This window comes from Camarhynchus parvulus, chromosome 2 (genome assembly GCF_901933205.1).
Source record: "Camarhynchus parvulus chromosome 2, STF_HiC, whole genome shotgun sequence".
NCBI classification, from domain to species: domain Eukaryota; kingdom Metazoa; phylum Chordata; class Aves; order Passeriformes; family Thraupidae; genus Camarhynchus; species Camarhynchus parvulus.
This window is the reverse complement of record NC_044572.1, coordinates 49,347,610-49,373,780: the sequence shown is the minus strand read 5'-3', so window position 1 is coordinate 49,373,780 and position 26,171 is coordinate 49,347,610. Positions and strand designations below refer to the sequence as shown.

The following is a 26,171-nucleotide window of genomic DNA, read 5'->3' as shown; positions in this document are numbered from 1 at the left end:
CAACCTGGCAGTGAATTCCTCCAGGGATGAGGCATTCACAACTTCTCTGGGCAGCCTACTCCAGTGGCTCACCACCTCAAGTGAAGAATTTCTAGTCTAAATATACCTTTTTCAGTTTAAAGCCATTCCACCATGCCTTAGTAAAATACCCCTCTTCAGCTTTTCCGTAGGCCCCCTTCAGGCACAGGAAGGTGCTGTGAGGTCTCCCTGGAGCCTCCTCTGCTCAGGGCTGAACAATCCCAATTTTCTCAGCTTGTCTTCACAGCAGGGGTGCCCCAGCCCTCTGATCATCTCTGTGGCCTCCTGTGAACTCACTGAACAGATCACCTCCCTTGCCCTGCTAACCACTCTGCTTTTGATACAGCTCAGGACAGAACTGGGTTTTAGGGCTGCAAGCCCACATTGCCAACTCATGTCCTGCCTCTCATCCACCTGCACCCCAGAAGCTAAAAAACTCACACCAGATCTGGAAAATCTGAAGTGCTTGGTATATGGCTAGCCAGCTTTAGTAGTTGCCATTTCTCTGATTTTGTAGGAACATGATCCAACCCCCAAATAATATACAGAGACTGTTTCTCGCAGTGTTTCTAATGAGTTTATAAAAATCAACTCGACAGTGCTAAGAAATTTTAAACAAAACCAACCCACAGAGAACTGTAGGAAGTTTGACCTTTTAAGTTCAATAGCCAACCTCACACTGTCTAAGTTCACTGACCAAAGAACTTTTATCAGGTCAACAAACAAAACAATCCATAATGATAAAAGGATTTTTTGTCAAATAGAAATCTACTCATGCTCATTGCCTAGGCAATCATGGAACACCATGCAGCTCCTGACATCTAATGAAAGCAAAAAGATCTAATTTGAAGAAAGTAAGGTTTTCCTGCAGGCTTTTAAGAGCTATTGCTCTACAACTCCAGCCCTTCTCACCTTTCCTCAGGCTCCAACTATCCATAAGTTTGAGGGCTTTTAAGTGTTTCTCAGTTGAACAGAAGAATTTTCACATCAATTAAATACACATGAAGAGGTACCAGAAGAACCCTGGTACCATGAAAATCTTGTTGTCTACACTCCATATAGCTGGGAAATTCCTGTGAGTTTTAAATTGTAGTTACTTCTTCTAAGAGTCTACATACACAGCTGGTTTTCAAAAGGCTTCAAGTTATTTTCAAGTTATTGACTGCTCTTTCCAGCTCTTGCCATGAAAGTGTATTTTGATGAACGAGCTGGGCAAAGAAAGCAGACAAAATCCAAACCACAAGTCTTTAAAACTAAGATGCTTTTATAAATACAATACACAGAATGGAATTTCTGATTCAGGTCAATACTACAGGAGACCCTTCACCTCTGAAGGTATTTCAGACATTGAAATGATCCAAACGTAGCTTACTTGCTCATCAGTATTTATTAAAAATAACATGTAACAGTAAGGAAATACTCCTGGTATTTCATAGATAACAAAGATGAAAATAAACCCTGCAAGGCAAATATCCAATCAGTCGAGTGGAAGATTTGTGCAACATCTATGAAAGGAAACCCTTAGTAGGCCTTAAATTTCTCCTGCGGCTGTTCATAATTTTAATGGGTTTTTTTGTTTGTTTGTTTTTTCCAAAATGTACTTTAAAAATAATTAAAATAAAAAACCCCCTACCAAATAACCACCAAACAATAATCAAAACCATGCAGATATAACAGAAAATACCAAAATAATTTTTTTTAAATTATGTAACTTGTTCTAAAAAGCTAATAAAAACTGACTCCAGCACTCCAACACTTTTGGATGATAGATTAAACCTATCTGGAAATCTTTTTTGTGAACTCATGTTTCATGTTTAATGAAAACAACAACAACCACCACTACCCACAAAATTCCTTGACATTTTGAAAATGTCATTTAGAAACAGAAAGACAAAACTTGTAGTTATATTACCCTAGAATATATAAAAAAAACCAGGTGCACTTATCATTCTAGAAGCTGTGCTGGTTTTGAGAAAACAACTGTGTCTGTCATATGTTTGCAGCTCTGTTTTTTAAATAAAAAATGCTCTGAGTTGCACCTTGAATTATTTTTTCTATTCACATCACTCTTGAACCTTGCTGTATTCATCCGCTCTCTCTCTCCATCTTTTCATACAGCCCTTGGCTTGTTTACACATTCCCTCCCTCTCCCACTCAGCTGCTACACTTTCCCACTGTTCTTTTACTGCTGTTAGCAACAGTACTTGCACTCTACAGACAAAACACAACTCAGAATCTATGTTAATCACTGGGAATAGCATATGACCTTGCTGTGAAAAGAAGCTTTGCACTGGTTCGGAACAGAAATCACACTGCAGCTCACGGTATCTGTCCTTGCTCTCTCAGGCACAGCCATGTCCCAAACCATGTCCCAAACCATGTGCCCACCAACTGCTAATAACAGAGGAGGAGTGGTGGGGAGCAACTACAGGAAAAGGACTGCATAATCCTTTCATAGTCCAGGAAAAGGACACCACACCACTGCAGGTGTGGTCAGCATGGTAAAGAAAACAGAGGCCCAAACAAGAACAGAAAAGGGAATAAGTGATACACTTCTATCCCACACAAAAACTTCTGCTACTCTTTATATTCCCACACCCAGGAGACAGCTCTGAATGGTACGAAGCACCACAGTCACAGCCTGGCCAATTTGTAGGCCAGTGTAGCAATTGCTTTATTATCATCATTCGTAGGATTCTGTTGGCTTAAAAAGTCTCCTACCAGAGGATAAGAGAAATCAGAAATACACCTCAGAAATCCACATGCACTAAAATAACATATATTTTAAATCAAGCTAATGTCTCAAACATCACTGTAGCTTCTGTGCCTTTAATATGTCCAATCCCTTTTTGAGTCAAAAGTAAAATATTAAAGTTGTACAGTACCCACACTTCACAGAAACTAGTTAATCAGATTAAAGACTTAGGAAGACAGCCTTCCCTCAGAAGAACATCAGGGAATGGAAGATAATTGTTCTCATGCTTTAGGACCATGCATATATTAATCAAGTATTTTGAAAGACAAAACACAAAATTTGATATGCATATGCAGTAAGATAGAAGGATAATTTCTATTTATAAACCAGTCACATATGCTTTATCATCTAAAATCTGACAAGTGCTTAAAGTCACAAAACATCATTACATTGTATGCCATTTACATAAAAATACACTAATAAATAACAAAGTGCTTATTCATTATATGACACAAAACAGTATACTTAGTATACACTAGTGCAACAAATGTGTGTACCAAACATGTCCTCTTACAAAGCTGATTATATGCTTTTAGATAGCCCTCAAATACCTTATGTCTGGTACTGCAATATGTTTAGTACATCTTAAGAAAACCTATGTCTGATCTTTCCCATAAGGCCATTTGTAGTTTTAGGCAGATAATTTTGTCCTTATCCTAATTACCTTGCTCAACTGGGACCAAGGGAGTCCCTCATGTATGAAATCACAGGGCAACACAGCACAGACTGCCAAAAAGGTGAGGAAACACCAGGGGAAGCTGCTGAACTACAAACCCTGGAGAGAGCGCACAACGCTGATGTGCACATGGCGATTCCGTCCGCCACCTCCTCAGCAGCCTAATCTGGTTACCAAGGGATAATGGCAGAGATGCATTATCCTCCCCAAGGAACAAGGAAACCAGAGCGAGGAACAGCTCCTGGCTGGCTTTCCTCAGCAGCCTCCACAACTTGCAGGGCAATCCCAGACCTGCACTCACACCAGTATGTGAAATGCCTTTAAGGTTGAGGCAGCGTGTGCTTTCCCACTGGCATGCACTCACTATAGTAGAAGTTATGGTCCATTTGTTTGCTAGGCCACAAGCACAGGATTATTTTTTCCCCCTCCACATTCTTCCAGCAATAGCTTGGAGAACTTGAGACAGTTAACATGGGGGCAAACAGAAAATCTGATTCTTCCCTTTAATCTTCACTTGAGAAATCAGATTAAGATTCAACTGCTAAGCATCATGTTTTGTTTACATTTCTGCTTGTGTTCAAGAAAACTGGACAAAAAATCCATAAAGTTCCAATAAGCCAACGTCTTGCATTCAAGATAAAATTGACATTACCACTTCTAAATAGCATTTCCAAACACACTCTGCTCACTTAATCCAGGCCGATTAAGTGAGCAAACCAAATAAAACAAGTAAAAAAATCTGCTCTCTGGAGTATGTGCACAGTGCCTTCAGCCTAGTCTCACAAATATTAAGTTGAACATACATACTGGCCACAACAAAGTGACATTTTGCTGAGAAAAGACATTGCTCAAAGGCTGCAGAATCACTAACCTTAAAACATTTTCTTCTATGTTGCATATATTACAAGGATATACAGGATATTTGCAAAACAAAAGACCACAGCCAAACCATCATTTAATTTAGAAGAAAAGATTAAGAAGTTTTCTTAACAGTAACTAAGGTTTTGTTTTCCCTTGCAGTTTCGTAACACAACATCAGAAGACTGAATTCCTTGTAAATGTGGTAAGCAGTAGTTTTAAGAGAGACCAACAGCTACATAATCATCCTACACACTGTTAATTGTATCTGGCATTATTGCTCAAAGCTCCTACACAGAATGTCAGCTGACTGCCTGAACAGTACTTTGTTCTTAGTGCCTTTGTTAATGACGAATTAAATTATACAGAAAAGAGCTCCACAACCACCCTCACTTTATAAACCTCGACCATTACAGAATGACAAAAATCCTACAGCTTTGCCTAGAGAATGCAGCTATTTCTTAACATGCCACAACTTGTATTCTTAATCTGCAAGTTACCACAATTCGTGTTTACACCATGGAGAACTGTGCTGCCTCACAGGAAGGAAACAAAGATGAAGAAAAACATTTCCAAGAAAAAAAAAAATCTCAGCAAGAGTGAGCTTGGTACTTATTCAGTTCTAGAGAGACCATGACTTCCCTTGCACCTTGCAAATGAGAAAAATACAAACATCAGAGAACCACCCTTATTTTTTTTCAGACTGTACAGTCCAGACATAATTTCACTGCTCTGGTCACAATCATTATCTCTTTCGGTCTCTGGCATTTGAAAGAACTAAGTGAAAAACACGCATTTCAGGTTGCCTCAATAAAGAGCCTTTCCCAGGATTCTTCCAACTACTGTTTCAGCAAATTCAGATAAAAGATTGAATCTTAATTTGTGATCTTTATAAACCATCTTTTTTATGCAAATCTGCATATATCGTCACTTGTGAAAGCACAGCCATCCTACCTCATCCCTAAACTTGCTGCAAGCCCAATGAACGTGCCTCAAGTCTCTCTAAAAATAATAATGCATATATAGAAAGTCATCAAGGTATTAAGCTCAGAGAACCTGGCTGACACACAAATCCAAGGGGTGTCCTAAAGATAAAATATGAGACTAGTTTTTAAAGAAAACACAACCATATAGTCTGTATTGCTTTACTGACCTACTTTCCATTGGTTTGTGTAACAATACACTGTGCAGTGAAGGAAACGTAGTAACATCCCATGTCTTTATTAAATATACATCCCCAGCTCTAGCAGCAAGGCTCTTCTTTTATGGCTATGCCCAATAAGTATCAATTTCTTCACATAACAGGGCAGGTTAACATCCGCTTGTTTACAAAGCAGATAGTAAATTCCGCCTTATCTTGCAGAGGTGGCCAATACAAGTAACACAGAGGCGAGAGGGGTAAACACAACGCCAACACAAAAATGCACATCGGAATCGGCCACAGTAGTAAATAATTGAGATCACGGGCCATCCCAGAAACCCAGGCACGGTTAAAATCCCAAGAAGGGCTGGAACGGCCACGCTCGGTGTCCCGGTACTCTCTGGCGGCTGCACGTAGCATCCATCGCCCAGCGTCCGGCTCAGGCGGAAGCCGAGCCCGTCAGCCCGAGACACCAACCTGCCATACCGAGCTCCCCGGCCCGCCCGGGCCGCCGAGAGCGCCCGCGGCCCCGCGCCGCTCCCCAAGGGCACGGCGCTCCCCACTCACCGTCCCCCACAGCCATCATGCCCGCCGGTGCCGCGGGAGGGCGGGCGCGGCGGGTCCCGGCCGGATCCCCGCCGGATTCCTGCCGGCTCCCTGCCGCTGCAGCCGCCGCCTCGCTTCAAAATAGCAGTCCCGCCTTGCGAGGCAGCCTCCGCGCCGGCCCGGCCCCGGCCCGGCCCCCCGGGCGCTCCGCCCCCGCCGTCACGGCCCGCCGCGCCCCCCCCGCCGCCGGGGACAGCCCCCAGCCCCGGGGGGAGCTCTGCCCCCCACCAGCACCACGGAAACCAGAGGAGAAGGAGCCTCGGTAAAGGACGAGCGCTCTGCGGAACAGAGATCAACCAAAACGTAACATAACACGAAATGAAACAAAACAATAAAGACACAGGAAGTAGGAAAAGGCTCCGTTGAAGAAAGCTGCTGCCTCTTTCTTTGAGTTTTCGGAAGACTTCTTTGGAAACCCCCCCCTCCCCGCACCTTTGAAAGAGAAACTACTTCTTCCAAAGCATGTGTGCAACACACGCTGGGGAGCATCAGTGACAGCCTGCCCACACATGAGCTGCTGATCATCTTGTACCTGATCAGTTTGTACCTGAATCTACGTTTTGGGTGACATGCTGAGAGTAGAGAGTGCAATCCAACAGTGATTTAAAAAAAGAGTAGCAAGTACATAGTACCAATTGTACCAATTTACTTAGTCTTGCCAATAGAAAAGTTTAAAACTCAGGCAGACCGCAGCATATGCGGCTGCACAGAGCATGAGAACCACGCATTTGCAAGGAGCCTGACACAGTTCCCTGTAGTAACAATCCAATAACTCAGTCAAATTCCTTAAAACCAGTGAAAGCATCAGCCTGATGAGGCCCTTTTCTTCCAAATGGGCTTGAACTGACCAGTACATTTCACTGGTCAGTAAATTTTCCTATTTAAAATGATAAGCCATTGGGACAAGCAGCTGAAATGGAAAATGATGTGGCTACATTTTGACCGCTTGCATTGAGCACACCAAAGGAATACATGCAGCTCAAAACCTCTATAAAATAATTACGGCAGCTATCACCAGTATTCCCAAACGATATATATTCATGTTGTGCTGCACTGGTGAGCTCTATTAAGAGTATGTCGTCACTGTCTCCATAGTAACTATATTTCCAAATAGAAAACAGCAAAGGGAAATAAAAAACAATAGTGTAATGTGGAAAAACAGATACACACTAGTGCTACGGATTTTGATTTGCCCTTTTTTTTCCAGGAGAACACGTATTTCAGCTGCATCTTTATCACCCATAACACAGCTCCCCTACACCATGATACTAACATCACACATCCTTCCTACCTGTCATATTTTGTGTTTGCAAAGCCAGTCCTTTGAGCCATTAAATATTAAAATGGAAAAAGTGCACAGGCTGAACAGAGATGTACAATCTATCTTCAGCCCAATCATTCTGCTGAGTGCAGCAGGGAGCTCAGTATTAATAGTTTCCCTACTTTTGTTTTAATTCCCCCTTTCAATAATGACACTACTATCCAATACAGGAGTCTGCTTGAATTCTCTTAAAGAAAACAGTATTTACAAATCTCAGGCAGCAGAAACAAGTGCTTTTGTAGTGCTGAGATTGGCTGCCAGTTCTGTTTCCATAGAAATGAACATTCACTTGCTGAAAAATGGTGTGTGTGTGTGGGGGGTGCTTTAAAGATTCTTCTCCAGTTTGGAAGGCTACATATAGGTCTGGTGGAGTAAAAGGACAAAAGTAGCAGCATATGTAAGATATTGCTTAACAGGCAAACATCCTGATATGATTCTTTTAATACGCATCATTATGAATGTAAACAAATCCCAAGGTTTGCATAGCGGCTCATTCATTCACATAATTCACATTAAATAAATGATCTCTGATTTTACTATACACATCTTAGAGTAAAAAATAAAAAATCAAGGGTCAGCTGGAGAGGCAGGATAGCAGCGGGATATTATTTAAGGCTGTAAGCCACGCTCATTAAGCAAAAGCACTAAGATTCCTTCCCAGTTCCCTTGTTAGACATGGCACCTCCTCATGTGTTGGCTTTTGAAACTCCTTGCTACATCCCACCCCAATTATTCCATCCATAAGTGTCTGAATGTGCCTTCCACCTTGTCTACCCTTGAAGAGGATCTGCCAGTCCCTAATGGTAACTCATTCTCCCCCAGCTCTTCACCATTCCATCAGAGACCAGATTCAATAAAGGAAAGAGGTAACATAAGACTAAAGGGACTGTTCTCACTAGACCCCCTCTAGCACATTGAAAAAGTAAGACATTACATCTACCAGTGTGCTAAGATGGCAGCAAGGAGACCTTTTCCTGTCCTACCTGTATTTCTCCCACATACCTAAGCATACCAACATGATGTCTTTTAAAACTCTCAAGTATTAGAGCAGCATTTTTTAAAATATATATTTGTTTTGACTATCAATAAAGTATGGAAAACATTTTTGTAATCAGGTTGTTTAAAGCTGCAAGCTTTGATTCTTTATTCCTTTTTTTCTTCCTAAGTACATGCTGTATAAAAAGACTGAACAACTGACGTTACTATTATTTGATGAGAGAATCCTAAGCACATCTCTGGATTCTCAGAAACTAGGTCAACACACCAAATATTCACTACCACAGCAGTACAACTCAGGGCTATGAAGAAGATGCCATCTTCTGAGGTTGTATTAACAAGTTACTCCCTACCCATCACACAGTGAACAGGACTCCCATCAGTACAGTCACCCTACTTGGGACAGTAACTCCACCTGACAAAAAGCCATTTCTTTTGCTGTTAAGAAGGCCCACTATGGAGTTTAATGATACTAAATCCAGATGAAGTGTTTTTGTGCTTTCCACCCTGCCTCTGTCTCCCTCGTTTGGGAAAGACAACCCTATTCCCACCCTACCATCCCAAACCCTACTACAAAATATACAAAGCACAAAAAAAAAAAATCCTCAACACTGTAACAGATGTATTTAGTCACTAAAATTTGGCCTTTATCCAGAGATGTTTGATAAAGCTCCTGAAAGGAAAGCTGGAACCAAGGCCACAGGAATTCAACAGTAACTTTAAATCTACACATGCAAGCAGTAAATACAAATTGTCCTTCAGAGAATAATGAAGCACAAAGCCAAGATAAAGCACTAACAATGGAAGAATACCTTTCAATAACATTGAAAGACTGCCTAGATGGAAGCAACAGATGAACTAGGTTCAAGCAAAAATACTGAAACCAACGTATTAAGAGGGATTCTGTCATTTATGGTACCAAAACAGAATCACAGTAACTTTTGCATAGAAATTGCTACCTACAAGACAAAATACATGGTTTATAGTGTCACAGATCAGCATTAATATCTGTGTTTTGCACATGAGATAAAAATAGCTTCAAAATAAACTTTCTCAACTCTCTTAAATGGAGACAAAAAGGACAGAAGTGCTATGTTAACTACTCCAGTAATATGGTATATATATATTTATATATTTAAATTATTTCAATGCCTATATTCCCCTTTGTGACTTCCTCTGTTCTCCTGAGAACTACTGACAGAAAAAATACACATGTAAAATGCATCTCTGAATCTCTCAAACCTATGAAACCTATGCAGCTGTATCAATGTTAAATGCAAAAGATAATGGTTTACCCTTTCATAATAAGTAAGTTTACCATCTAACAGAACATAGACATTTACATTTTTATGTAAAACATTCTTCCCCAAATTAGAATGCTGTGGGCTTTAAAAAAAAATATAAATTTTTACAAATCAATTTTTAAGTGTTCAAGAAGAGCAATGTTTTATTTCAAAGCAAAATGCAGCATGAAAACTTGCTATGTCAAAGAAAAGGTTACAAAAACACTTTCCTTTGAACCTACAGTCACTTCTGTTTTCACACTAACAAGAAAAGCGTGAGAAAATTTAGAATGAAAAAGGTATATTTGAGTACATTAAGGAATTACATGCATTCCTCAAAATATTTCTACTCTTGAACAGTTACACTTTTTAGATACAGCAGACCATAATCAACATAGTTACTTTCAAAGACAAATTAATATGAGGAAATGCTTCCCAATAAAGTAAGATCTATTGATTCCTTGCAGAAGACAATGAGGCTTCCAAAACTGACTATGCTAAAGCCACTGCCACAGCACCTCCTTTGTTTTGCTGTTATGTAACACTTTGTTAATAATTTACAGTTTTAAATTAAATTTTCATACTAAAAAACACTGTAGCAAAAAAGCAGTAAGAAGCAACAGGGATTTTCTGCGTAACTGGTTGTCTTTTCCTGAAATACACCAAAATAAGGAACTCAAGCTCAATGAAGTCTTAACTTCAACAATTGTCTTTAAATGCTGCAGTCTCTTATTTCTGTAATTTAAAACTCCATCTAATTATCATCATGATGCATCATTTTAACAGAGAAAGTATCAAACACACCCATCACTAAAGTACATTTTTCTCTTAGAAACATACTAAGGATAAAGGTTCATCTGATCTTTTTTCCCATACATGAACACTTTGCAGCATTCTTCTATCCTCTGCTGAGCACATCTGTAACTCGTTAAATGTTCACTGCTTGTTTCCATGCAGTTTCAACACCTTTTTCAATTGTATTCTGACCACAATCCAGCAAATAGTTCCAGTAAAGTGTACAAGCTTGTTTCACCAAGTGTCTCATTTTCTTAGCATTTACATGTTGCTATTCATCCATCTCACATTGATAATGCTAGTATTTAAATACTTATTTTGCATTAATCTAAAGCTGATTATAAATATATGATCTTTCATACTCACCACTGATGTTACTTAAAATCATATTGTCAGAGTTTCTTATTTCATCAAATTTTGCAAAGATTGTTTGCAACCTATAAAGAACAAAAACAACAAAGGATTTTTACATCTCTGAAATCCCACTGGCTACTGATAAAAACAGAAATTAGTTTATTAGCATATATAAAGCAGCAATGCAAAATATACAAGGGATTAAGTGTATGAAGAAACAATTCCTAAAGGATTCCTCTTTAGCTGAGCATCTTCAGAAATGCATAAAAAACAAAGTAAACTTAGCAAAGAACAAAAATAATGTTATTAGCATGATTAAAAACAACCTTCTATAGTTCAGGTTCAGTAATAGCACATATTGGGTATATATAGTCTATATATATATTTATTCATACTCAAAAATAAAAGGTTACAATTTGAACTATGGAATGTTCACTTAGAAGAAAAAAAAAGGATTGCTATTTAATTTGTTCTAAGACTATTAATAATTTTCTTCAAAGTTTTTGTTCCACGAAATTTCCTCAGTTTGGTTATGAAAAGAGCTCTGTGCTAGTTAGCACTTCCACAGGGGAAAAAAACCCAAACAACAAGACTTTCTTCTAAACTTAAAATATCCTAAACACTTAAATTGTCCAACCCATACACCACAGATTTTAACTGTCACAATAGAGAATACACTGCAAATGCTTTGCTACATGTAAACAGCAAACAGACAAACAAAACTCAGGATAAACCAAACCAAAAAACTCCACAATCCTACATTTGCAATCTAGTCCCACAGGGCAAAAAATGGTGTTCAATCAAGAAAGCTGGCAAAACACTTCAACAGCCCTTTCTCATCACTTCTGCAAAAAACTCAATAAAAGCAGTGGAAGTATCTCCCAGAAAAATGTGACCCATGCATTAACAATAGATTTGTACTGACACTGTTCAGCTGCAAACAATTGAGAATATTTTCTTGTATTTCTCCAAAGACTTCTCTGAATTTTAGACTACTTGGAATACGGTAATATGTAACATGCACATGGGATTTTTAGCTCCAGGACTATCAGGACTGAATCCTGATTTTAAATGAACAAAGTTATGAACTACAAATCACCTGGCAATCTGCAGATCTCCAAACAGGTACAGTTCAGCTACATCAGAAGAAGCAGAGACTATACTACCCAATTCAAAATTTGCACTGATAGGCTGTCTTTACAATTCACAATCCAAACTGTTTTATGACAAAACAAGAAAAATGGGTAAGAACTACACCTGGGTATGAAAATTCTCACAAAGAGAAAAGTCAAGGACACACAAAGATTTCATTTCAGCATTTCATTGTGCACACACCACTTTTATGCAATAATCCATGCAGAGAGGCAGTGCACTTAGTCTACATTCTCTGAGACTCGCATGTCCCTTTCACTCACTGGGACCTCATTTACCTAATAAACCTCATCCTAATAAACCTCATTGCCTAATCATGAAGAATGTGATAAAAAAATGAAATGCAGACAGACAACAGCATAAAAAATTTGAGCCTTCCCCCCCACCTTTCCAACAATTTAGGACTCTCACAATGCATTACTTTTACTTTCCAAATGCTTCAAAGCAATATGCTACAGAGCAAATTTGTCCTGGACTTAGTAGGCCCACAACAAGAACTATACAGATCTTCACCAAAAGGCCTACCCTACTGCAAGGATCTAAAACAACACAACCAAAAACCCTCTTAATCATTTAAGTCGATAACCCCTAACACAAACCCGCAGTTATTCTGCCATCTCAACTTACCTCAAAACTAGATGTAGCTCAGTAGTAGTTTGCCTAATCTTTCCCTAGCACACTCACCAGCTTGCATCTGGAATCTATTATCCCCTCTCCCTTTTGCACCACCATTGCATTTCCAACCAGTGCTGCCACAGCAAAATGTCTGAAATGGCAGCAATTCACAAATGTCACTGCTTTATTATTAAACCTCAAGTTTTGAAATAATCAGTTTTGCAAACCAAAGGCAATATATACTGAAATGGGGTTTTCTGCCCTTTGACTTGAAAAATTAAACCTTTTGAAATGAAATGTTTTTGGGGTAGTGAAATTTACTAATGACACATGAAATCCCATTAACATGCTATGTGCATTCAACCCTACAAAGCGAGGAGTTCACACGAGAATCAATATCTATAACAATGCATTAGGCCATCTTGCTTTCATAACAAGAAGTTAATGTGTTTGCCTCATATGTTTGTGTTTATCAGGGATTGCTGTGAGTTCCCCTCAACAGTGCTGGATTCCACAGCAAACACTGCATTAGCAGTTCACCTAGTTAATGAGGAAGACTTAACAGTATATCTGAAAGGCTAAAACTGTCATCCCAAGAGAAACTAAATATGACTAGAGAGATTAACAGATTTGCCTTAAAATTTCACTTTGATTTTTACATCCTGTAAAGCTGATGTTATCCACTTGGCACAATTATTTTAGAGAAGTCAAAAGAAAAAAAAATATTTCCGGCTCTTTTGAACTTTGTTTTCAAAAATGCTTTCCTGAGTGTTTTAAACAGAAGCTAAAAGCAAAATGCTTCCTTGTAAATATGTTACAATAATATACATGTTGCCTCTCACTCTGGGCAAAATATTTGATAAAGTATTAACTATAAACAATTTTTTAAAAAGTGTTTGTCAGCAGTGGACGCTACATTGTCAGTGTTGCAGGCTGGAGAACAACACACAGTACTGCCGCTCCTCACATTTTCAAAGCATGTCGTTATGACCAGAGACACACTCTACAGTATTTGTCATAATTGCAACAACAACAGAAGAGCCCATTATAACACAGCTGTCAACATGGTAAAGCACTACTGCAGAACCAACCCTCTCTTTAGAAGAGCTTACAGGATCTGTAACTACTACTTTGCAAAGTCTCTCACAACAAGTTCCTCTCTCCCTCTCCTCCCACCCTGCTCTTCTTACTACCTTCTTCTCTTATTTCTTCACATGGTGACAAGCAGCAAGGCAGTATGGGCTAGAGTCTCTAAAATTATTGCAACCACCATCAATTTAACAATGTTTACAGGAGGTTCAGCTCCTGGCAAAAGAGAGCCTGCCAAGAGGAGTCCAAGAAATTCTACAGGGCTGGATGAAGATCAGTTTTACTGGCAATAAGGAATGTTCTTTGAGAAGGGAAGCATTATTACTCCTTCATCTCATATCTGCAAGCCCAACTCCGGATGTGGCAATCAAAATCAACCACTGAAGTCACCACATGTCACTGGTGGACAGAAATACTATCTCCTTTCCCCAAACAGCCACAGACAGGTCTCCCCCAACTTCTCATATAGATGGGAAAATTCCCATTGACAAAAACCTCATGTTTGGGACAGCAGATACTTCTGGATGGGCTGTCAGTGAATGAATGAATGCATGAAGTTGTAGCACTTTAAATGGGTGCTCCTGGCAACATGCCAAACCCTCTCCTGCAGCAAGTGACAGGTCTCAATCAAAGTATGAACATACTGTGGTGAGGATGGGTAACAGGAGGAATGCATACGTACCCTGCTAGGACACAGCTTGAGCTGACGTGCACACACATGGAAACATGGATGCTTCCACAGAATGTGCACCACACTTCACGCTGAAAAGCTGTTTTTCATAACCATGCTTGATGGAATTCAACTGTTCATATGAAGGGCAGAGGGGGTACCTAAAAGTGTGAACCTTGTGGTGAAGAGGCAAAAGAGCACCACTCCCCTATCAACAGCAGAAGGATAAAGAAGAAGAACGGATGGTGAACTAGTCTGTTGTTTATGTCCAAACTGAGTCTAAAGCAGGAAATGGCCCATATGAAACTTTGCAGTTGTTTCTCCATACTTCCCCCTTCCAAGAAAAAAAAAAGATCTTGAAGACATGTGTCCACATCTGGACACACAGATGGACCTCATCTACAACTTGAACTAGACAGATAAGTAGAATGTGCATACCACATAAAATGTGGTATTCAGAAACACATACTGCACTATGCTTCAACATTTTAGGAAATGAAGTTTTGGCCCTAGACATAGGAACTAAAATGACTGGTTTTTTAAATTTCTGTTTCTCAAGCAACAGTGGGGAAATTTGTCAGATGAATTCCTCAATGATAAAAGCTTTTAACACTCAGACTAAGTAACTGCTATCCAGAGCCACGTATACTATTTCCATTCAGGGAAGATCAGCCACACAGATTCCATACTGTAAAACATTCAGTTTGGTCCATAGAGAACAAAACCTCTTCAGTATTTTTGGCTCACTGAACAATAAATATAACATCCTTTTTCAGTATTCACAAATATATTAGCACTACTGCTTTCAGGTCTGACACCAAAGACTGTCAAACCTTTCTGGCAGTAATTATAACAAAAGAAAAAACAACATCCAAATTTCCAACCACTGACTTGATACTGATTGTTCTGGAAAAGGAACGTGCTTCAAGAAAAAAGCATAATAATAATCTGAGATTTCTAAGTTAAAAAATAACAAGTAGAAAGAGGAACTCACTGATTTTATTTATAAACAAACTGACAATTAATCTCAGTAAAGAAGAGAAATGCACTGAAGAAAAATAAATAGTAAATAAGTTGAATTGAACTACAAAAGTAACATCCCGTATTTTATTCATTACTTGGATTACGACAGGTCCAGTAAAGCCCTGCAGAAAATCCAGTACTTTCCACAAAGGCAAACCCTACCAGGTGCAGATTAGAAAACCTTTTAAGCCTACTATTATTAAAGTACTGACTGTATTTGGCTTTATACAGACACAACATGTATATACCATTTGCATATTTAAGGAAGTTGAACAATTTCTCAAAACAATGCTTGATTAACTTTCCTGCCTTCCTTTCAGCAGACAGGAGCTCTTATTTTCCAGTGCTCTAGGATGGAGTGCATTCAAGCAGCAACACACAGCTCTGTAATGTGTAATTCGTTATGCAAACAAAACAAGCCTACATTCTATTGATTCATGTGTGTACCAAACACTAAAGTAATAGATTTTTCTGCTAATATTTATGTTTACATGTAATTTTTAACGCACTGACTTACAGCAAAGGAGCTGCAATGCAGTTCTTTAAGGCTGAACTCAACAACTGAAAGCAGCCGTGTCTGAACTACAGATTATCTGTAATACTTAAAACCTTTAAAACCAACCCAGACACACACACACGAACACAGATTCCCCTCAAAATAATGATGACACTCTACATCAAAGAGTTTTCTTCCACAGATCATAGCTCCTGCATAACCACCTGAAAATTTTACTGCATTTAAGCAAAGGGAAAACCTCTGACAAGCACAGGGGAAGAAACGTCTTAAATGAGGTCTGCCTCTGAAGGAACAACAGTCTGAGCTACCACAGAGCTAATCTGTCTTTCCTGAGCTTTGTCAAACGCCTTCTTAGTTGTGTGAAGGAGTAAGACAGGACTACAGGAACTCTGCCTTCTGTCAGGGATGGATGGGACAGAGAGTAGCAGTCTCATGTTTAACTCGAGCAAATCATAACTCCCCCCTTTATCTCAACCTGAAACCTACTGCAGAGGACACAGCACTGACACTCAGCTCATGTACTATTTAACAATAGTCCTGACTGTCAGGTGCAAAACTGTTGGGAGATTTAGTGGCAACAACCCATTAAACATGCACCAAGTAGAGTCTTGCTTCTTTATGTAAATGCAAATTATACAACCATGCTTGCTTTCAGATCAGGGGGAATTTTGTATTCAGCTGATTCGGACAGTAGAAACAACAACTTGGCACTTACTGCAACTAAATTAGAAGCTGTTGATTGTCCTGAGGATACAAAGCATCTATGGTGTTTAATCCTATTTGGATCCCAAGATGTACTCAGACTGTATCACATGGAATTGTAAATGGTCAGGAACTTAAACTTACAGTCAGACCCAACATTCATTGCAAAAAGGTTGTGGTATCTGCACTCTTTTATTTTCTGTTCCAAAAGATGTCCAAGGCCCTATCTTAATGCAAGGAAGATCTTCTTGGATATGTTCCACTTATTTGATAGGAAACTTAATTTTTTGAATTGTAGTAATATGGCCTAACTTCTGTGGTAACCATATAACCCATTACTAGTCTAAAAACAAGACTATCATTAAATAGAAGAGAATGTGTGCGACTTCTCATTCTCATAGGCAGGGTAAACTTGCGTCTCAACAGTCTGAACTCTGCCTGGAATGAGAAACAATAAACTCAGCATCCTTTCTTCCACGGCCCTTCTTCTTTCACAGAACCGTAGAATGATTTTGGATCATCCAGTTCCAACCCCTCTATCATGGGCTGGGATAACCTTTCACTAGACAAGGTTACTCAAAGCCCCATCCAATCTCATCTTGAACACTGCCAGAGACAGGGCAGTCACAGCTTCTCTGGGCAGCCAGTTCCAGCGTCTTACCATCCTCACAGAAAAGTTAGTTTCCTCATATCGAAACTAAACCTACCCTCTTCCACTAGCTCTTAGTTTAGTTTAGTTTAGTTTTTTAGATGGGTCTGATGGGGCACTCATCTGATATTCCCTCTGAAACCAAGTAGTAGACATATTCAGCTTTATCAAAAAGAAGTGAGATGAAGGGGATGGTAAAGTGGTATACTCATATATAAGGGGTTAACACATTTTAAGAAGTATAAATTGTTTTAACAAGGAATTTTAAAGATTTTATGGAATAAACAGTCTTTCTCACTAAGTACAATTTCAAGCTCTGTATAGCTTTCTTAATTAATCAAAGGTAGAAACAAAACAATGTTTTGTTTTATTAGTATTATCAACTAATATGATAATACTACTAATAATATAATAACTAATAATTATAACTAATTTTCTTTTATATAAACTAATCAACATACAACACAGTCAAGAACTCTAGTAACATCATACTGAAAGGCAAAACTAACTAGACTATAAAATAAAAATTACAGCAATTTTCAAACAGAGGTTTTAGTGAGTTTAAAGTTCAGATAAGAAACAGTAAAACATAAGTGTCTCAGAATTACAAAATCAGAACAGCTAACTCACCTTCCAGGAGGAATTCCTCTTTTTGTAAGATCTACTCGTACTTTCTCTCCCACATGTCTGTAAACCTCTACAATGGCTAGTATGGCAGCATCTCTCACCTGTGAACAGTTTAAATTGTTAATTTCAGGGTTATAGAAACCAAACAACAATTGCTGACAGGCCACTCATCGTATAGTTTCTATGGCCCTGTATGCCAATGCAGTTGAAACAGTGAGGGAGAAAAGGAAAGGAAATACAACTGTTATAGCAAGATGGCATTTGTTCCAAGTTATAGCATGTCCAGATGATAAAAAATCCTAGAAATAACAGCTTTACAGGGAATTTCTGGATCTGACATAAGAAGAACATTTGTGGAAAAAATGTGCTTTATCTAGGACTCGCTCACAGCAAGCAATACTTTCAAAAGTTAGCTCCTGCACTCACTCTTGACATTTCATCTTGCTTTCATCTGTTTTGACACACAGCAAGGTCCTTCTGGAAGACTAAGACTGCCCACAAGAGTGGACCAAAGCGATCAGCATTTTCTTTATTTATTTCAACTGGAATCAGGTGGTATGACATCAGCACAAGAAAGGGAATAGGGCAGGACAGTGGAAGGGGAAAGAACAGAGGAAAGAAAGGAGATAGAGTGCCTCTTCAAAAATTTTAAACCATGGTCATCACAATAAAAACTGCCAAAATTGCATTTTAGTAAATGCCATTATTCTTTATAAAGAATGTCTGGAATTAATTTAGTATTATTCTTTGCAGCAGTTCAAACTAAACATACAATCGCTCTAGCAAGATGAGAACTACATCCTTACTAATGATCAGCAAACAGGACAAAGTCTCAACAGAATTTCTCTAGAACAGAACAGTGCTACACAGCACAGGGGAGATAAGAACTTTCTGCATTCAAAAATTAAGCATAAAGACCAATCCTGTTTAAAAGTCCATCTCCTACCAGTGTTATCTTCTCTCTTACTGTATTCATAGTCTTTTCCCTCAAACACAACTTCAGATAAATCAAAATATTTTAACTGTTTCCACTGGAAGATTTTTCGAGGTTCAGATGTCACCATTATGAACCACTTCCTGATTTTCACTGCAGATGTTTTTGCTTACTTTAATGATTTTAATGACAGTCCTTGTTCTTAAATGCCATTTGGGTTCCAAGTGGAAAATAATTACACATAATGTTAACTTCAGCAAATTTGGCAAACTAGCGCAGGTTTCATATAAGGGCTGCTTGTAGATGTAATTTTTGTGTGCCAATAGCTTATTTTTTTATTTATTTCTTTTCAACAGGCTCTGTAAGAAACAACTACTTTCAGCAATTACTAGTTTCAACTTCTGAAGACAAAACTAAAGGGACCAGTATATCGTGATACTGCTGCCTTTGCAACTCTACTTTCATCTTCCAGTGAATGGACTGATTAAGATGAAATTTGGCTTACTTTTTCTCATGGTAGAAAATAATGATCTGCTGCACACAAGGACTCTTATCAGCTTTTCTTTGAATGCTTATATATATTTTGCTTTCACTGCTCTGTCAAAGTATACTTGTTCAAGGCCCAATAAGTACTGAAATCCTTACCTGACTGTTGGAGTCACCAAATGCTATACACAAATGTGGTACCAACTTGCTGAGGATTAATGGTTGTGCACCGTAACTAAAAAAAAAAGAGGAGTGTTTTTTAAGAAAAAAACAAAAAATAATTTTTGCAGAAGTGAACTTTTGGCTTAGATTTCATAGAATACAAACTGACATCAATCAAGTTCTGTCTCTCTCTTACTAGTCCTTTATGTACTTTTAAATAAGATAAATTTCTGTAACTTTAGTTTTTCTTTCAGAAAGCCTGCTACTTAAGTTGTTTGGTTTTTCCCATATATTAATTTAATTGAAGCAGACTCCCTAAAGGATTACTTTCAAAGAAAAATGACATTCAGAAGGATAGAACCATTACATCTCCATAGAAACAAAAAGCTTACATGTTTAAGGTAGCAACAAGACACAAACACACTCCTTCTCGGGATCGGTAATTCTTGTGTTTAAAACCAACAGCAAGGCGTTCCCAAATGTACTATAAAAGCAGAAATAATGGTCTTTAATTACCAGGAGCACAATACAACATAATTCTATTCCATATAATTACATTCATAATAGTTGCAAAAAAAAACCAGGCAGGTCCACTGGAAAAGTGATAAAATTAACTTATGAAATGCACAATATGGAACACAACACAGATTAATTCTACACCAAAACCAATTCCTAAAACAAAGTCGTTCAGCAATCTAGCTGAGTATTTTCCTTGTTTAACAAACAGCTCTTAAAACATACAGAATTGTTACAGTTAATGCACACAAAACAAACATTAACATTACAAACTACTGACTCAAGCAGAAGTTACTATATTCTTTTTGCTTCATATTCTGTTTCCCTGCCAAAATTTCCTCATATCCCTTTTAGCTTGTCCTTATCCCTACTCCTGCTGTCCCACTTCTCCCTTACTTTTGCTTTAGATCTATTTCTTCATTTTTTGATTACTTCTTGCCCCCTCATTCTAATTCCTGGGCTTCCATTTTTGCTCTGCTTTCGGTTCTCCTCTCCGTGCTGGTGCCGCTTCCTGTGGTATGATCCCCGGGCTCGCTGAACCCTCGCTCACCTCCTTGCGCACTCGTTTTCCTCTGCCCGCCCTGGCTCTCTGCCTGCTGCCTTTATCTCGTTACCTTTCCATCTCCTTGCCGTGCTCCAGCTGTGTATCAGGGCGTTGGAAGCACAAAGGTGGAGCAGAGGAGCTCGGGGATTCTCCCTGGGAGCAGATGCACGGGCTCAGCCTGCAGCTCGCCCCAGCTGCAGCGCTGCCATTGCAGCCCGGCCAGCATCCGGGCAGTGTTGCCTAGCGATGGATGGCTGCACACTGCCAGGAGCTGCACACTTTGCAGCCCAGGCACCTCCCTCCCGCCAACTGCACCCCGGAGTGCTGCAACTGCAACCTATAATGACGCCACACAAAGCTGCTAAAATGTATTACATACTAATTATTGCAATCGGCTTTCTGGAAAAAAAAAATAAAGCCCTCACAAACAGCTGTTGATCAACAAAAACAGAGCATAAGAGCAGGGAATATGCACCCTCTTTATCAATGAGGTAGCATGCTTCAGAGCAGACATAAAATTTTCCAATTAGAGCCCTGCTTGATAATTTTGTCCCATCTGTGGTTTTTTGTTTGTTTGTTTTATACTTCATTGCATTTAGAGAAAACAAACCTTAGACAAGCAGGATATGGCTTGCCAAAACTGCATAGCTTAAAAACAAAGAACAGGATTTTACGGAAGAAAACATCCTTCCAATTAACCCACTGTCACGGACAAACGTGGGAAAAAGGAAATCTCCTTGCTAGATGTATAAAAATACAGGTAGAGAGGGAACTGCAGACTACTGAAATAAGCAAAACAGACCAAAGAGAAATTTCATCTTTCACTGAATTATCCCTGAAGAACTAAATTTTTAAGCAGAGAAATTCAAATGGCTGCTTAGAAATTTTAACTCTCTGAAGTTCCTAGCAAGAGTTGATGTCAACCTCTCATTACCCTTTCATGCACATTTATACCACCTATATTTTTATGCCTTCCTGCCCATAAACAGCTACCTCTAGTTCTTGCTCATAAAAGAAACAAAAAAACCCCAAACATCTAAAATAAGTAAAGGATTTAACAACAGGACAAATTAAATCTTATTCAACAACATGCTAGAAGAGGCAAGGTGAGCTGACTAGAAAGATATTTACAGGACTTATCTTCAAACAGTTATTCCATTCAGCTCTTCTAAAGGGATGCTTCACTGCAGCAGAGAGCCTAAAGCTCTGTATTTCGGTGTTGGAGGCACAGGAAAGACTGCTGTTTTGGTCCCTGCTGTGAGGATGATTGATGCTTTTCATCCAAAGTTGTAATGACCCATAAGCTCTCCCGAGAGCAGACAACCAAAGCCAGGCTTCTCCCACCCTGGGGGAGCTACCAGGAGAACCAGACCTTGTCTTACACACACATGCTCTTCCTTGGACCCCCAACCTCATATGCTTTCTGACACAGAGTCATCTTCATAGAGGATGGAAACTTCTTCCATCACCTCTATGTACAACCTATCAACTCTGCACAAAGATGGACTAACAATGTAAAACTTTCCTGACAAGGGTTTAGCTCAAAACAACTACCATCACTTTCTTTATCAGCAACTGAAGGTATCTCCAAGGTGCTCTGCTGTGCACTTGTCCAAATGCTGTTGCTGTGGAGGCACTGGTCTCTATGCCAGGTATTTGGGAGCATCTTGGGCACAGGAACATGTCATTTATGAACTGCTGGCACTTTGACACAAAAAAATACTGCCAGGTGTCTTGGTCAATGAATATAAGCAACACTGCAGCTTGTGAATAGATAAAGGCACGTCTTTGTGGATGATATTACTAGACCCTGATGCCTAAATCCCAACCAGACCAGTAGCCAAAGGGAAATTAAAGTGTTCTGTAACATGCTACGTGTTTTATCAAACAAAGCAACCGACAATAATTTTCTCACTCCAAATAAAGTTCACAACATCTTATTCACTGCACACAAACATTCCAACTTGAATCTATGAATAAACAAAGCCAGGAATTAGCACATACAAAACCCCATTTTTTTTCCTATTAACCTCTAGAATTAGAACTCAGAAACAGATTTTCTTCAGGAACTGAAAACTCCAATACTAAGTTCTTACTCACATCCAGGGTCTCCAGACTCCAAATAACATCACTATTCAAGAACATAATCTTGTTAAACAGTCCTCCATTTTTCAGACTCACAGAGTCGAGATATAAGATTAAGCACTCAGAAGCCACATAATGCTTAGAACTGAAGGCTGAGTTAAGCAAGCCTCCTTACAACCAAAAATGACAAGCCAAAGGGCAACTTATCCCCACCTCAGTTTGTCCATAGTTCACAGAGCATTGTTGTCATACAGCTAGAAGGCCAAATTCTCTTAAGTTAGAAATGTGCACCTTAACTGTAGGACTAGTCCTACATGTTCAAGTACAATTCTAATTTTAAATCAATTTCGAGCTAATTAAATTATTTATTCCCACTGTCCAAACCCAGAAGACACTTTAATTAACAAAGTCCTGTCACATGGCATAAAAACATCTACTCAGAATTAAGCTATGATGTGCAAAATATGCAGAATCACATCGTGCCAAGATTTTTACCTTTAGCTGAACAATACATCAGTGTCAATCTATTAAGAGTATCTTTAACATTTACACCATTAACAGTGGCAATAACATTGTGACATGTTCAAAGTTCATACAAAAGTCATAAGCTCACTGGAGGCCTCCATCTGAATCTGCATTAAGTAATCATACCATGGGTGGTGCTGCTTCACTCATCAGTTTCAATATAAGATTCTGTGCTTGCTCTCGAACTTGGTCTTTGGCATCTCCCATACGATCTATCAAAGCCAGGAGAACTACAGAAAGACAGGGGGAAAAAAAAAGAAAAAGTAAAAAAGATTAAACACCCAGTGGAGATTTTGTAATGCGTGAAGATATTTTTTGAAACAGATGTAATATACATGTCATTCAAAAATAAAAGCTGAGTTTAAGTAGGCCACAATATTTTAAAGCCTCAAGTGCATTTCTGAGTATTTTATAAGACTAACAACAAATGCATAAGGCTGAAATGGAAGAAAATATTAACTTTAAACAGGTTAAAAAGAAACCAAGATTCCCATCTTCAAAACGGTGTGAATGACTTTGATTTCATCTTCAAAAAATGTTCCACTTAGCTTCAGAATATCTGGCCTTTCTAAAAAATAATGCTAGGTGTGGTGTGTGGCAAACAATTGGAATAGAAATATACAACTATTTCAAAATCAGTGTGACTTTGCTGTCTATTGTAAGAAAATTGAAAGATTTAAATCCCTTTATTCAGACAGTGTATCTTCAGGAAACCCAGCCTTAATTCAGTAAAAGCATTGTTAAAAATTACATTGTTAAAACAAGCATCCTTAAACACTATTTAAGTAAAATTGCATGACAGCTGATGATTTCACACCCTAAAAATAAGTAAAAATCAAAATTAAATGACTTGCCAATTCTTTTTGTTTGCTTTTCCAGACAGAAGTTTATAATTCCATCAGACAAATTAATGCTATGACATTAGGAAAGATATCCCAATGAACACATAGCCAGCTCCGTGCTGTGCAAGACGCGCTGCTGTACTGGTTCCCAATCCTCCATCTGGGACCTACTCTTCTTACAAATGAGGGGTGATGATACTGAGTGTGCTGCTTTCCTTCAGAAAGCACAACTATTAGAATCGGTGGATTTGGTGGAGATGTCATCCCTCACAGGACAGTGATGTAAGGTAGTCCAAGTAAAAGATAACCATCTTCATAGCTAAAACAACTTTTTGCTACATTTGGTAGTACATCACTGAACACCTGAGAATATTTTGCAGTTACTGCCTGACCTCAACAGACTGCTAAAGAATTTCTGCTCACTAAAGAAATAACTGTATTTGGCTATTGCTTGAAAGGCAGATCTGAAGTAATTTTACCAGTACTTAATGATTTTATAGTAATAACTAAACAATAGATTTGCCAGCAAAATAAAGGGAACAGAATCATACATTCTAAGGAGGTTTCCTGAGTCCCCTGTTCCTACATCAAAAACAGCAGCCATTTCTGTACCATGATTGTTACTGACAAATACACTGCTGAAGCTGGGATTTCCCCTCCTGCGATATCTCAAGGCTTTCTTAGTGTCCTAATCTGAGTATTTAATTCTACTGGTTCTGGATAGTCCACTGACATCTTCAGCCACCATTATCAAGGTTTTGTGTTTTTCATCTATCTTCTCTACCCTTTCTCCTCTGAAGAAAATAGTACAGCTACTTTTGTTTTGCAGTTTGAAGAGTTTGGGGGTTTTTTGTTTGGGTTGGATTACCATTTTTGATAGCGTGGGACTTTTTCTTTATGGTTTGGGTTTTTAAGGGGTGCTTCTGTTTTGTTTGGTGGTTGGGTTTGGTTTTGGGGTTGTTTTCCCATTTTGTGAACAAAGAAAGAAGTCCAGATCTTAAGAAGTTATTTTTGGGAATACACAGCTGACCACTCCCATGAACTTCCAATCACTTATACACCTACTGATTACATTTTTCTTGCCAACAGTACTTTCCATGTCCATTTTCAGCACTTCTGAACTGACCCTGTCCCCATGCCTTACACTACTAGTGATGTCTCTACACTGACCTGACTGCGGGGCAGATGAAGGCAATTCTGGCTTTACAGAGAAGGAAACAAACACGGCCAGTGCCAGTTCTGCGGGAACACGGCTCCTTTGTGACTAATTAGCACTCTGAGTCATTTGATGGAGCTGCAGATACCAGGGCTCTGCTCAAATCACCAAGGCAAGCACAGAGAACAGCTAGGAGAAGCTGCTGAACAGAGATGAGGTCACTGAGTTAAACTAAGCTATGACACAGCCTGCAGATTTAGTGTGTGCAGCTACTGAACACAGCAGCCTTTGCCACTCCTGGAGCTCTGACAGAGGGACAGCACGCTGTGGGAGCTGTTAAAGGGCCCAAATGGCTGCAGGCTGGGCTTTTTTCCCCTAAAAGCTCAAGTTTCTGTAAGACTCCATATAAGGCATGATACATTCTATTTGCACAAGACAAAAGAAATTAGGCTGTTGAATGCTGGCAACCACCAGCTGGTTTCCAGTGTGGCTGTTCATCTTCTCTGTCAAAATAAGCTCCAACAGGAAATCACTGGAAGTTGGGTTTCCTATTGATCAAGTTTCAAAACAGAACATCATTTTGGCTGCTACTTTTCCTTTAAGATGTACAAGCTTTCTCACCTGCATTATTGAATTAGTGTCTCTCTTTATACTGCAATGCAAACACATGCATTTGGTTGTTCCTGGCATCAGCCTGCAAACTCAACAATCTCAAACAGATGTCAGAATTAAAAGAAGGGTGACAAAGAAGAAGTAGGACCATACATGAAGACTATATTCAATATGGCAGCCTCCTAACAAGTTACTCAGTGAGGTGTATAATTTGTCACATGCAGTCTGGACTGAACAATCCTACTGCTTTATATTAACCATATCCATCTTTTATCTTCTGTTGCCTAAATTCTTACATTATTTCAAATGGATTTTAGAAAACCTAATAATATATGACATCTTTCTGTTATTTATTTCTGTTGATATGCTGAGAAAAAAACTACAGTAAATTTAGGAGACAGTGATTCCTTTTGCAGATGTTGTTTTTTTTTCTTTGTGAAGCACTGTATTTCATTCAACTTG

At 38.9% G+C, this 26,171-nt stretch overlaps 1 protein-coding gene across 36 annotated transcripts in view; it reads right to left on the bottom strand.

The window, feature by feature from the left end:
• Positions 1-26,171, bottom strand: part of CLASP2 (cytoplasmic linker associated protein 2) — a 146,777-nt gene that overhangs the window by 98,561 nt on the left and 22,045 nt on the right. For 35 of the 36 annotated variants that reach the window (XM_030971181.1, XM_030971182.1, XM_030971187.1 and 32 more), the window contains exons 3-7: positions 23,226-23,329; positions 19,822-19,913; positions 19,427-19,502; positions 17,851-17,948; positions 10,816-10,886 (exon numbers count right to left, since the gene is read on the bottom strand). In XM_030971181.1, coding sequence (XP_030827041.1) covers positions 10,816-10,886; positions 17,851-17,948; positions 19,427-19,502; positions 19,822-19,913; positions 23,226-23,329 — 441 coding nt within the window. Of the gene's footprint in view, positions 1-6,015; positions 6,166-10,815; positions 10,887-17,850; positions 17,949-19,426; positions 19,503-19,821; positions 19,914-23,225; positions 23,330-26,171 lie in introns of those variants that run through there. The other variant, XM_030971218.1, reaches the window with a different exon arrangement.